We start from the raw sequence: 12730 nt of genomic DNA on the forward strand, positions 1-12730 counted from the left end.
TCATATCTTTCAAAACAATCTACAGCGTATTAAATTGAGGCAGTTAATTTCCAGTTGCACAAAGTTAACGGTAAGCACCAGACCAGCAGATTCATCCCAGGGGGACATCAGGACAAATCAAGAACCAGCCATTTGAGCTACCACCTTTTTATTTTTTGCCCCATGTTTTTAGCAGAACTCGGACCTCCACAGCGTTTCTGTTGGCAGCATCCATCTCTTTTCCTGCAAAGTGGAAGGTTAGCTTCACAAAGTGAAATGTGATTGGGTTTCTGACACATTTAGCACCATTTAAGACTAACGTTTCCAGAATTGACTTTGTTGTGGGGATGTAGATGTGGAATTTGCCAAAACAAACCTTTTGGTTGGATGGAGGGATTAACAGATGGATGGATACATTTAGACAGTGGGACAGGAAATAAAGTCAGGAAACAAGTTGTTTCCCTTATTCTATTTTATTTTGCCATACTTATCCAGCCTTGGAAAATATTTTATTGCAATTCCAACTTTTCCAGACCCTACAGGAACCCTGAGGTTGGTTCAAACATGTTATCTGTAGCTCACAATGCTCCTGGTTTTATGTAATAAAACAGGCAGAGATCAATAATTAGATGATCCTGTTTATATATAAAAATACACTAGTGACAAATGTGATCAGACAGATAGATTTTGATGGATTGAAATTTAGTACTGCTGAACTTTTGTCTGCATTTACTTAATAATCACAAAGCACAATCAACTAATTAAAGATAAAATATTTATTTGGCAATCATGTTTATGTTTTTGACTATTCCTGATGTATAAAAATATTTAACTGTATAAAAATGGCAACTTTTATTTAGGGAGACCATGATTTAGAAAAAAAAAACATCACAATGTACACAGACAAGCATGACTTACATACAGTGGTTGGCTGTAGGACAATTCAGATGTTTTAAAGCAAAAAAAAAGATCCTGTGGCCAGAATTTATGTGCAAATCAACATTTTTAAACAAAGCTGGTTCCTCTCGGCCTGCCTGTGACAGTGCTGAAACATAATGAGACAGAGGGCTGCTTAATCGTCTCAGAAGCACGAGTTTGAGGAAAATGTTAAGTGGTATGCAGTCTGAGGCCAGGCTGGGCTAAATGCCCTACTTGGGGAAAACGGTGACCACGTCATAGCCCTCAGGTGGAGTGACTCGCTCGCGTGCGTGTTTCTCGCAGTAAATCTGGTCCTCCACGAAGAAATGTCCCTTCTGTTTTAGGTTGACATCGCAATCTGTGCAGGTGTAGCAGTCAGGGTGACGAAACTTGTCCCTCAGCTTCACCAACATGCCTCTGAAGAGAGAACAATGATCCCATTAGAAATGATTCAGTATTCACAATTGGAGCAAACAGGAATCTAGAGAAGTGAGTGAGTTGGTCACAAGTTATCACAGAGAGAAGGGTCTGAGGATTGTTTGCAAAGAAGCATAATGAGAACCTTCTGGTTAAAAAGATGGAAACCAAAGCAGCTGGTTATTTTCTAGCTCAAAGAGCAATTTTGAGTAGGCACAAAGTGGACCTTTACATCATCCATACTTATACTCCCCAGAACTCCATTCCACACTGATACAGCAAATGGTTTTGAACCATTTCCACTGATGATGAACAGAGAATAAGAACTAAAACTTGATTGCCCCTGACCGTTCAGAAATACCAAGCCCAACAGCGAACCTGCCACTGACACCAGCTGTTTGGTGTGGAAGTTGTTACAGAGCAAATGATGATGATGATATTAATTACCTTTTATATCTTTCTTTAATTTCTTAAGATCAGGGCTTCATGTATTGCTTTCAGCCTACTTCATCTCATCACATAGGTACTTTCAAGTTATTTTCCTATTCCACAGGTCTGGCAGTAATTAGGTGGGTCATACTGAACTCTGGTAGGATTTAACAAAGGGGGTGAATACTTTCTCCCACATGGGGCCAGATTGGTTTAAATAGCCTAAAAAATAAATCCTCTTAGGGAAATGGCCTTTTTGTATTTACAGGTTATGTGTGGCGTACAGGTGTTTCAGTCATCCATGCGACACTGAAGAAACACGTCATGACAACCCAACAGCGTCAGGGCCTTCAGCATCTCAGGGCACATCTTCTCCGTTTCTTGTTCAACTACCTCAGCGACCTCTGGCATGGAGATGGCGACCTATCGGCAGGTCGAACCTTTGAAAACCTAATCGGTCGTAAAACTCAGATCGGTGCATCTTTAATCTCAAGTTATTTTACCATGAAAACTGAGTGTGTCTACAGAACTTTACTGTAGGAACAGAGCTCTGAATGTGTTTGGTAAAATAATTATTCCTCCTTTTTGGTAAACCTCGTCACAAATAATTTAAATAATAAAATAAAATATATAAGGAATGATCATTTAATTAGGTAAGAAACATTTACAACTTCAGAATAAAAATTCTTTGTAAAAATCAATACTTGAGTTTAAACATCTAACTGCATTCAGCCACAAGGTGGAGCCAAACCTCGTAGTAATCTCTTCTTTACTGTTGGGATTTTTCTGTTTTAACTGCAGGACTGGCGGTTTCTACACCAAGCTGAAATGAAACTAAATGTGATCTTATAATGAACCTAAATGCAGAACTGAGGATTGGGTCATTTTCTCCGAAAACATGCTACTGTATAACCTGACGGGATCTGGTACACCAGTTATGTACTAATAATCTTTCTGGAGGATAAATAAATACTTACACAATCCCAGAACCACATTTGTCACATACGGGCAACTTCTCTGTGTTCCCCACAGAAGATCCGATCTTTGTTGTTGGTGCTTTCACACTCCTGAAGCCTGAAGGTTTTTCCAAGTCACCTACAAACATCAGGAACAAACTCTGAAGACCTCATCAAGGCTTCGTTTAAACCTTCTTTCTAAATAAATTTGACTTGGATCTGTACCTGTCTCAAGAATCTCCTGAAGCACCTTGAAAGAAGCAGACTGTCGTGGTGGCTCATCAGACTCCTGGTTCTCTTGGAGCATCTTGTAGACCTCAGAGTCTGCTGGTATGGCTGGTCGCTTGCCTGCTGCTGACGGCTCTGATGGAGCTCTACGAAGAGGTAAAGGTTTTAGCGTCGGCACGCCTCACAGCCTGCAAACTGTTCAAACGTCTTTAAGAGAAAAAGGTCACAAATCTAGCACTGTTGCATTGCAGCAAGAAGGGCCTGGGTTGGAATCCCAGCCTGGGGCCTTTCTGCATGAAGTTTGTAGGTTCTCCCTGTGGATGCGTGGTTCTCTCTGGGTACTCTTTGCTTCCTCCCACAGTCCAAACACATGACTGTGACCGGTCCCGTGTGAACCCTGCTGGAGATAGGCACAACCTCCACCTACGTCACCACGTAGGTCTTCTCTCTTCCATTTGATGAAGATGTGTAGTTTTTAAACCACACTTTTCTGACACAATGACAGGCTTTAGACTACTTCGTATGGACCGATGTGTTGTACAGAACCACTGTTTTAAGAACAAACAGCCAAGAATTGAGGGAGGACTTCGATTTTACTCAAACATTCAGCTATGCAGAAAATCTGGTTGAGATTTATGGGAATGAACAGATGGAAAATAGGGCAGATTTCTTCTCACTCACCAACCCTGTGTCTCTGATAGAAACACATTTTGGTCCAGGATTATGAAACAAACTAAAAGAGGATGGAGCACGCGCAACCCAACAGTTCCTGCCAGAAGGCATAAAACTGGGATTCTTATCTGCTATATTCCGTCTACGTAACGTCTGAAGATTTCTAAATGTTTTCCCAACTTAGGTCGCAGAAATGAATGTAATTATGTTGGAAAGGGTTTAAAATGATGAATTATCCTCAGAAACAGAGACACCACAGAGTACGCTTTACTAAACCCTCATCATCATCACAGTGATACAATTCAAGAATTTGTTTTAATTTTGGTCATAATGGCTTCCAGCTGATGAAGACCCAAAATTCTGTGTTTTTGAAAATCAGAATACTATTCGACCAATAAAAAGGATTTATGATACAAAGTGTTATGTTTTGGTCAAGCTATCGCCTACACCAGAACAGGGAAGACAGTCTGCTTTCACATCAGCAGACAGTCGCCAACACCACCCACCATGAGGGTAGGCCACACGGTGTCACAGCTAAAGACGCTGGTTGTTCCCAGAGAGCTGAATCCAGGTCTACTAATGGAAAGTAAGGAAGGAAAACGGTGGCAGGAAAAAGCTCCACAAGCAACAGGGAGAACTGCAGCCTTGGAAGAACCGTGAAGATACGTCCTTTTCAAGAGTTTGTGGGAGATTCAAAAGACGTGGACTTCAACTGGAGCCAGAGCTTTAAAAGGCTCCACACACAGACGTATCCAGGAAGTGGGCTACAACTGTCACATTACTTGTGTTGAGCCAGAGACACCAGAAGCTCCAGAAAAACCTAGTAGATAACAAGTTTCACTTGTCTAATTGAATTAATAAAATAATTATTTCTAATTTATTGAGATGTACTTATCAATCATTTAACTTGATTCGGGGCCCATCAGTTCCGACTGATATTAAGAGGAAACATGTAAACAGGGCTTACTTGATGTTGGGCTCATGAGCTGTGGCCACGGTCTTCACTTCATCCACAGCGGAGTTGAAGTCCTTGATGTTCTCTGATGAGTACAGACCAGATGGATTGTTGTACTGGTTGGTCATAACTTTGGGGCCAAAACCAGAAAAAGGCAGGGCGCTCCTGTTGTGGGACGAGCCGATGTGTTTTACCTCCTGGATAATAATAATAAAAAAGAAAAAAAACAGATTAATGTGACATTTCTGTTAAAGGTTTGTGAAATAAAAACTGTTGCATAGTCTGAAACATGCAGCTCTGTGGTGGAAACGATACACGGTGAAAATGCAACATGTTCACAGTGGATCTTTGTGATCAATTTAGACACAAACATGCATTTTAAAACCCCTCTGCAGTTATATTAGGGTTCTGCAGAGTTTAATTACAAACCTGACCAACAAGTAAAATAAAAAACATGTTGCTTTTAGTCTGTACCACACATAATTAGATGAGTTACAGATACTTGCCTAATTTTACTTTATGATGTGAGCAAACAAACACGCCATGACGTCAGCATGCTAGCACATAAACACCACCAGATCTAGCTCATGCCTCACAACGGGGGAACACGGAAACGTCTCCACTCGCATTAAACGCTTCAAGCATCTGGCATCCTAATTCAACAGTTTGAACTTTTTGCAGATGTATAAACTTTATTTGCAGCAGGTTTGAGTAAATAAGCATGAAAGTGACAGATTTCATCCAAATGCTTGAAACATGTTTAAAGGTGTATGAGGAAAATGCACAACATTTTTGACCTGCGACAGCTTCCTACATGAATTCACACGTTGGCCTCAACTTTCCTCCGAAAGAGCAGCAGCTGAGGCTTGCGTCACAGCTTGGCTGATAAACTACAGTCTCTAGGAAACCTCCTGTTGGGAAGCAAACAATGACTTCATTTCTGGCAAATAAAAATATCCTACAACCTTTGCGAGCACAGTGAGTACCAAATATTTAGACCTCCAGAAATCAGTTGGCTACCTGTAGAAAAGAATGAATTTCGGTTTTCGATCTCGATGGCAGAGCTAGAACAGTACTTTTAAATGCTTTAAAACCCGGCGTTAATGCTGACACACACCCGCGGTTCAGAGGAAAGGTTCATCTTGTAAGGGTGTGTCTTTCCTTCCTCAGATGAAAGCGGTGACCACAGCTTGGATTCTGACCTGCAGGGCAAAACCAGGGAAATTTAAGGTTACGCTCCCAACATGCAGCAACTGACACACAGTTAAATAAATACACCACAGCTTTATTTTTCATTTTCTTTGTGACCAGAAAGCCATGATGTAATGCACTGATATAAAGTTGCAACACATCTCAGCAGATACACACAAAGCTAGATCCTCCCTTCCCAGTGAAGGGTGTTTGCATGAACAAACAGCCCTCACTGAACACCTGGATAAAAGTCTCACATTACTCACAGTTTTACAAGGCCAAGGCCACACGGTTCATATTGCTCCAGCTTACCTGTCGATGGAGAGCGCCATCTCCTCTATGCAGCCCTTTATCTTGTTCTGCGCCTCCAAGTGAGTCATGTCCTCTGTTGCCTCACCGTTGATAGACAAAATGATGTCTCCGATGCACAAGTCGGCTTGAGCTGCTTTACTTCCAGGGTTGACCTACAATAGAGGAATCACACTTCAACACAAAAAAGAAGGAATGTTTTTGGTGTTTCAACACATTCAGAGCGAAAACTTTACATCCAAACCTGATTTCCAAACGACAAAAATGAAAGGAAAGAAATAGAGGAAGAAGACATGAATCCCTGCCTGAATGCCTCGGCTCATATCAGATCCACTTTGCTGACCCTTACATACTTTACACACACGGTTTCGTTTACAGTAAACAGAAGCTAAGCCACTGGCAAACAGGAGTTGTCAGACAGCTGCCCAGAAGGCAGATGTTCCACCACGATAAGAGGCTTAAAGCAGAGAGACTGGCACAGTCCAGGAATTCCTAATCGCATTTCCACGGGTGGAGTGGACAGACTGCAGGAACAGCGTTTACAACAGGAACTCCTGTCCTCTGCTCTGGCACAGTGGAGTCATACCGCAACATTACAGTCACAGGTACACATGGATGACGTGGACCTAAAATTTTACAACAGTATTTTTGATATTTATGGTGATAAATAAATGAAAAAATAAAATACAGACTAGAGTCTTCCAGGCAAGTTGGAAAACTTTTGGATGTTCGGGTCCAATCACAGATATCAGCTTGGGGTTCCGATCACAGTGTCATTAAAACGATCCGTGCTAGGGATCTAGAGTGATTTTGTCACTCTACGTTGGGTACGTTTTGGGTGGCCAACGTTTTCAAAATAACAGCTTGCTTTGTGTGCAAGCTTTCAAAGCTGTATACACAGGAGCCATTCACAGGCTCTAACAAGTCTGGCTTTTCTGAACACACAGTGGAGTTTATAAATACGCTTCACAGTGAAAGACAGAATGCATTTACTGCTGCAGCTCCTGCTCCATATGTCATGTTTCCTGATCTGAGGGAACAGTTTCCCCAACAGTTCCCTCAGATCCCCACAAAGTGTAGCTAAATAACTACTGAAGCACAATGTTTGAATGAATGAGGAGTCAAACTTTTCTGTGTCCACATGATTGAATGGAACGATACTGAAAGTATCAACAAGTCCTATAAAAACAGAGAAAACATGCTCATTTTAGCCTAGCAATTCAGCCAACTGCTCGCTGGAAAACATCATGAGCTGAAGCGAGGTGCGAGTTTATTGAAAAATGCAACTGTACGGGTCAAGTCAGATATACGTTTAGAAACAAACCAAATGACTGATGTGTCTTGGAAATAAAATCGATATCAGGGCATCCCTACTATAATTAAAACGTACCCATTAACAAATAGGCTACTTTTTTATTCTACTTACATTAAGTTATGTCGAGTCTAGTTTATTTAAATAGCGCTTTTCAGCAACAAGGCACTAAGGCGCTGTACATGAGGAAAAACATTCCAATGATACAGAAAATCAAGCAACAGAGGTAATTAATAAAATAAAGAGAATAGAATGAAGGATAAGAAAATGAAAGGAAAATTGGACTGAAAACTTAACTAATAATGTTTAGATGGCCCAGTCAAAGGCCACTCTAAACAAATACATTTTTAATCTTGATTTAAAGCAACTTAGGGTTTTGGCGCTTTTACAGTTTTCTGGCAGTTTATTCCAGATTAGTGGAGCATAAGAACTAAAAGCTGCTTCTCCATGTTTGGTTCTGGTTCTGGTTCTGCAAAGTAGATTTGAGCCAGAAGACCTGAGAGGTCTGGGTGGCTGATCCACTGACAACACGTCTGTAATATATTTTGGTGCTAAGCCATTCAGTGATTTATAGACTAACAGAAGTATTTTAAAGTCTATTCTCTGAGCTACAGGGAACCAGTGTAAGGACTTTAGAACCGGGCCGATGTGCTCCACTTTCTTAGTTCTAGTGAGGACGCGGGCAGCAGTGTTCTGGATCAACTGCAGCTGTCTGATCCACTTTTTAGGCAGACCTGTGAAGACACCGTTGTAGTAATCAATTCTACTAAAGATGAACGCATGAATTAGTTTTTCAAGGTCCTGCTGAGACATTAGTCCTTTAATCCTGGAGATGTTCTTTAGGTGATAGAAGGCCGACCTTGTTACTGTCTTTATGTTCCTCTGAAGGTTCAGGTCTGAGTCCATCACTACATCCAGGTTTCCAGCCTGACTGGTGGTTTCTAGCTGTATTAAAGGAAGCTGTGTGTATGTAACTGTGCAAAAACAACTGTGTTAAATCACATTGTGAACAAAACACAGCATTATTTTATGTTTTTATGGAACAGGCTGAGGAAATATAGTTCTAATGCCACAAGTAACAAGTCTAGCCAAATTACCAATTTCTAGGGATTCGCAAATGTAATAAATTACTTTCTCATTATTATTGCAGGACAAAGGGTAATTATGGTGGTGAAAAAAATCTTGTATAATTAGCAGGCATGGTCTGGTTCCTGATATCTGAAGGTTTTAGCATATTTGTCCTACTGTTAATGACCTTTAATCGAGATACCAGAGAATGTGCTGCAGTGACAGAGTTTCCCCTGGCTGTATGGTAGCAAAGGTAACAGTGCTGCCCCTCCCCCACACGTTGCTGCAAACTGATGCTCAGCTGGCTGAAAGAAGGCCACTCTACTTTTCCTTGCCTACAAGCACCAATTCATGCATTTGGAAACACCCCCAGTATAATATTCTGTGGAATAAGCACATGAAAACTACTAATAAATATAGTTGGTGTTTTGTTCTTTTTTGCTTATGCTTATGAAGAGAAATAAAAACAAAATGTTACAGTTAACATTATGCAGGAGGAATAATTATTGCTCCTCTGTTTCTTTGAAGTTATTTCATTCAAACACTGCTATGTGCTTGTTGAACAAAAATTGGGGATATGATCTCGCTAAAACTTTTCCAAAAGGACTTGTCAATGACTCGGAGGCAGGGGCATCTGGGTAGATGTAACATACCTAAACCAATATTGCCCATCGTTGGTGATAAGAGTATCAGCGTTGTGGACTTGTAAGAGTTTAGTAGACAAACCAAGCTGTTGTAAAATAACAGAAAAAAATATTAAAAGGGCACTAAGAGGCCTTGAATGACACACACAGCTTGGATTATTAGGAGGAGGCATCATCATCATCAGAAAGCCTTCCTCAGAGTATGGCGTCAACTTTAAAATGAATTATTTTAAGCTTTTACACCGTTTTGGTTAGATTTGTTTTGTTTGTATTAAAATTGTAGCTAACAGAAAGTAGCAGGACCCTCCTAAATCGATGACTACAGGTGCGACAGACACAAAGGGAAGAGAAAAGGACCTACTCAAAATATATAAATTACATTAACTTCAAAAAATATGATATGGACTTCTGTATTCACACCTTAACGCAGGTAAACAATATTAACCTGAACCTAGCTAAACCTAAGCTAGCTAAAACGGTTATCAGTTTAGCCATTGTTAGCCTGCCGTTAACCCGAGTCTAGCGCTAATACAGCCTCCGTTAGTCTGCTTTAACCAACACCGACAGACAGCCGGGCTACTCTGGACGAACCCTTGTGTTGCAGAACTAAAGCGTGAAGCCAACTTACCCGGGAAATAGCCAGCGGCTGTTCGAAGTCCTTACCCCCAACGAGCCGGAACCCCCACGGGCCGGGACCCTGCAGCACCACCCGGACAGGAGGCATAACGTCAGGCTAAAGTAGGTAACTTAAGGCGTTAAACGATGAAGCTCAGACCTCTGGCTCGGCTCCTGCTGCCTCTGACAGGAGCAGTCGGTGGTTTGAGGCTGAGCAGCAGCACAGCAGAGTGGAGGACCCTCCCAACACAATCAGACGAATAGATTTAGAGGTTTTCCTCGCTGATAACCTGGTGTCCACACAGATCGTCTATTAGCAAGATTACTCACTGCGCACTCCCACTCGCCTCAAATGATTGTACTTCTGGTAACGTCTTTGTCTTCAGTGGTTTTTAAATACATGTAAAAAAAAAAAAAAAAAAACAACCTAAAGAAACAATAGAGACTTTATAACAGTACAGAACGTATTCTGTTTATATAAAACCCGTTTTCTTACATTGCTGTGAAACCTTAAACACATTTTTAATCCGTTAAACCACCCAGCTACTGTGCGCAGTATTTATGACATTAAAAAGTAGCCTACCATAACTCACCAATTATTGATTTTCCATTCTCATTTTAACAGTTTTGGTTCAAGTGTTTTTTGCTGTTATGCAAGAGGTGATTGCTGGTGTTTTATTGCTGCTAAAACGGTTCTACGTTGTTCTACTGTTTCTAAATTGTTAATGTTAAATTGTACTGTACGTTTACGCAATGCAATGACAAGAAAAGTGTTCAAATTCTAACGTACTCGTGTTTGAGAAATATTTATAGAAAACGTTTTTATATTTATTTGTTTTTATTCTTGTGAAACACTTCAGCATAGACTGGAAGCATGCTTTTGACGTTTCTTTTAGTTTTTCACATTAAAGCCAAAAACATACTTGCAAAAATATATTACAGACGTTTCAAACTAAACCCATAAGAATAAAAGAAAAATGCAACTCAGAAATATTTAATGAAGGGATCTGTTGATCACCTGGCTTTTCTGGACGGATAAAAGTTCTTTGAAGACAGAGCAGAGAGGTCCCTCTTCACATTTCGCCTCTCTTATCAGAGCTCCGCTGTGTTTCGAGAGGATGTCAGCTCTGCCTTTACGTCATCCTGTTATGTGCAAACTTACCATTTATGGTAGAGCTAAATCCCAGGATGTGGAATGTGCCGCTCCCAAACCTGAACTCCTGCCAGGAGCTCTGTGCTGAAAGTGCCTGAGCAGACAGACTCAATGAAACACGCCCTTTCTGTGCTTTGCAGGCAGTCTTTGAAATTCTGGACCTCTGTTGTAAGAGATCTAGTGGAGAGTAAAAGTGCTACTGATTGTTATAACCAGAGCCGGCCTAAGATTGAATGGGGCCCTCAGCAGAATTTGATTTGGGGCCCCAGTCCTAGTTCAGCTTATCGCCAGATGGCACAACACTGCTAATACAACTGCTGGGTATTTAGCAGCTCTAGTTAAAGGTTTACTAGTGATTCAACAATCAAATCAACCATATTACGGAATGTGTTTTGCCTAACCTTCCCATTAGCCACTTCACAATGTTTATTAAATATATACCAGTAAATAAATGGTGGAGCAAAGTTTATTTCTTAGATTTACTCATCTAGTCTGGCAGTCATGTCTGAGGTAGAGCTTTTTTTTTTTAATATACTCTGCAAAGATGGCCCAAGTTTAACTTGTTTTGCTCAACAAATCTGTTTGTTTTTTGCAGTTATTTGCAGGTGTGGTGTGCATAAAATGTGTCATTTTTCTTGCAGACACAAGCAGCAATTATTAAACGAGCAGCATTAAATTAGTAGTGGTAACCATGGCTGCAAGAGATGAGGAAATGTGAATATGTTTGTGAAGGTCAAATACACTCCGGGGACTCCATTATTCTGCTGGGGGACTTCAACGCCCACGTGGGGAACGACAGTGACACCTGGAGAGGCGTGATCGGGGGGAATGGCCTCCCCGATCTGAATCCGAGTGGTGTTTTGTTATTGGACGTCTGTGCTAGTCACGGATTGTCCATAACGAATACCATGTTCAAACATAAGGGTGTCCATCAGTGCACTTGGCACCAGGACAACCTAGGCAGGAGGTCGATGATCGACTTTGTTGTCGTATCATCAGACCTTCGGCCGCATGTTTTGGACACTCGGGTGAAGAGAGGGGCTGAGCTGTCCACTGATCATCACCTGGTGGTGAGTTGGATCCGCTGGAGGAGAAGGAAGCCAGACAGACTTGGCAGGCCCAAGCGCATAGTGAGGGTCTGCTGGGAACGCCTGGCGGAGCCCTCGGCCAGGGATGTATTCAACTCCCACCTCCGGGAGAGCTTCGACCAGATCCCGGGGGATGTTGGAGACATAGAATCCGAGTGGACCAGGTTCTCCGCATCTATTGTCGATGCTGCTGCCCATAGCTGTGGCCGTTAGGTCTGCGGTGCCTGTCGTGGCGGCAATCCCAGAACCCGGTGGTGGACACTGGCAGTAAGGGATGCTGTTAAGCTGAAGAAGGAGTCCTATCGGCTGTGGTTGGCTTGTGGGACTCCTGAGGCGGCTGTCGGGTACCGTGAGGCCAAGCGTGCTGCGGCCCGGGCTGTGGCAGAGGCAAAAACTCGGGCCTGGGAAGAGTTCGGTGAGGCCATGGAGAAGGACTACCGGTTGGCCTCGAAGCGATTCTGGCAAACCGTCCGGCGCCTCAGGAGGGGGAAGCAGTGCTTTGCCAACACTGTTTATAGTGGGGGCGGGAGACTGCTGACCTCGACTGAGGACATTATCGGGCGGTGGAAGGAGTACTTCGAGGATCTCCTCAATCCTGCCATCCCGCATTCCGTGGTGGAAACAGAGGCTGGGGACTCGGGGTTGGACTCTTTCATCACCCAGGCTGAAGTCACCGAGGTGGTTAAAAAGCTCCGCGGTGGCAAGGCTTCGGGGGTGGATGAGATCCGCCCTGAGTACCTCAAGTCTCTGGATGTTGTAGGGCTGTCATGGTTGACACGCCTCTTCAACATTGCGT

The 12730-nt window shown here is 42.3% G+C and overlaps 1 protein-coding gene across 1 annotated transcript; it reads right to left on the reverse strand.

Moving 5' to 3' along the window:
- Window positions 1–416: 416 nt before the first annotated feature.
- Window positions 417–9990, reverse strand: pdlim1 (PDZ and LIM domain 1 (elfin)). The gene is made up of 7 exons (XM_047352202.1): window positions 9707–9990; window positions 6058–6209; window positions 5672–5756; window positions 4567–4751; window positions 2925–3073; window positions 2721–2838; window positions 417–1314 (listed from the first exon to the last, which is right to left on the reverse strand). The coding sequence occupies exons 1-7, from the start codon at window positions 9800–9802 to the stop codon at window positions 1128–1130; spliced, it is 972 nt and encodes a 323-aa protein (XP_047208158.1). The 5' UTR covers window positions 9803–9990; the 3' UTR covers window positions 417–1127.
- Window positions 9991–12730: the final 2740 nt, after the last annotated feature.

This window comes from Girardinichthys multiradiatus, chromosome 22 (genome assembly GCF_021462225.1).
Source record: "Girardinichthys multiradiatus isolate DD_20200921_A chromosome 22, DD_fGirMul_XY1, whole genome shotgun sequence".
Taxonomy (NCBI): domain Eukaryota; kingdom Metazoa; phylum Chordata; class Actinopteri; order Cyprinodontiformes; family Goodeidae; genus Girardinichthys; species Girardinichthys multiradiatus.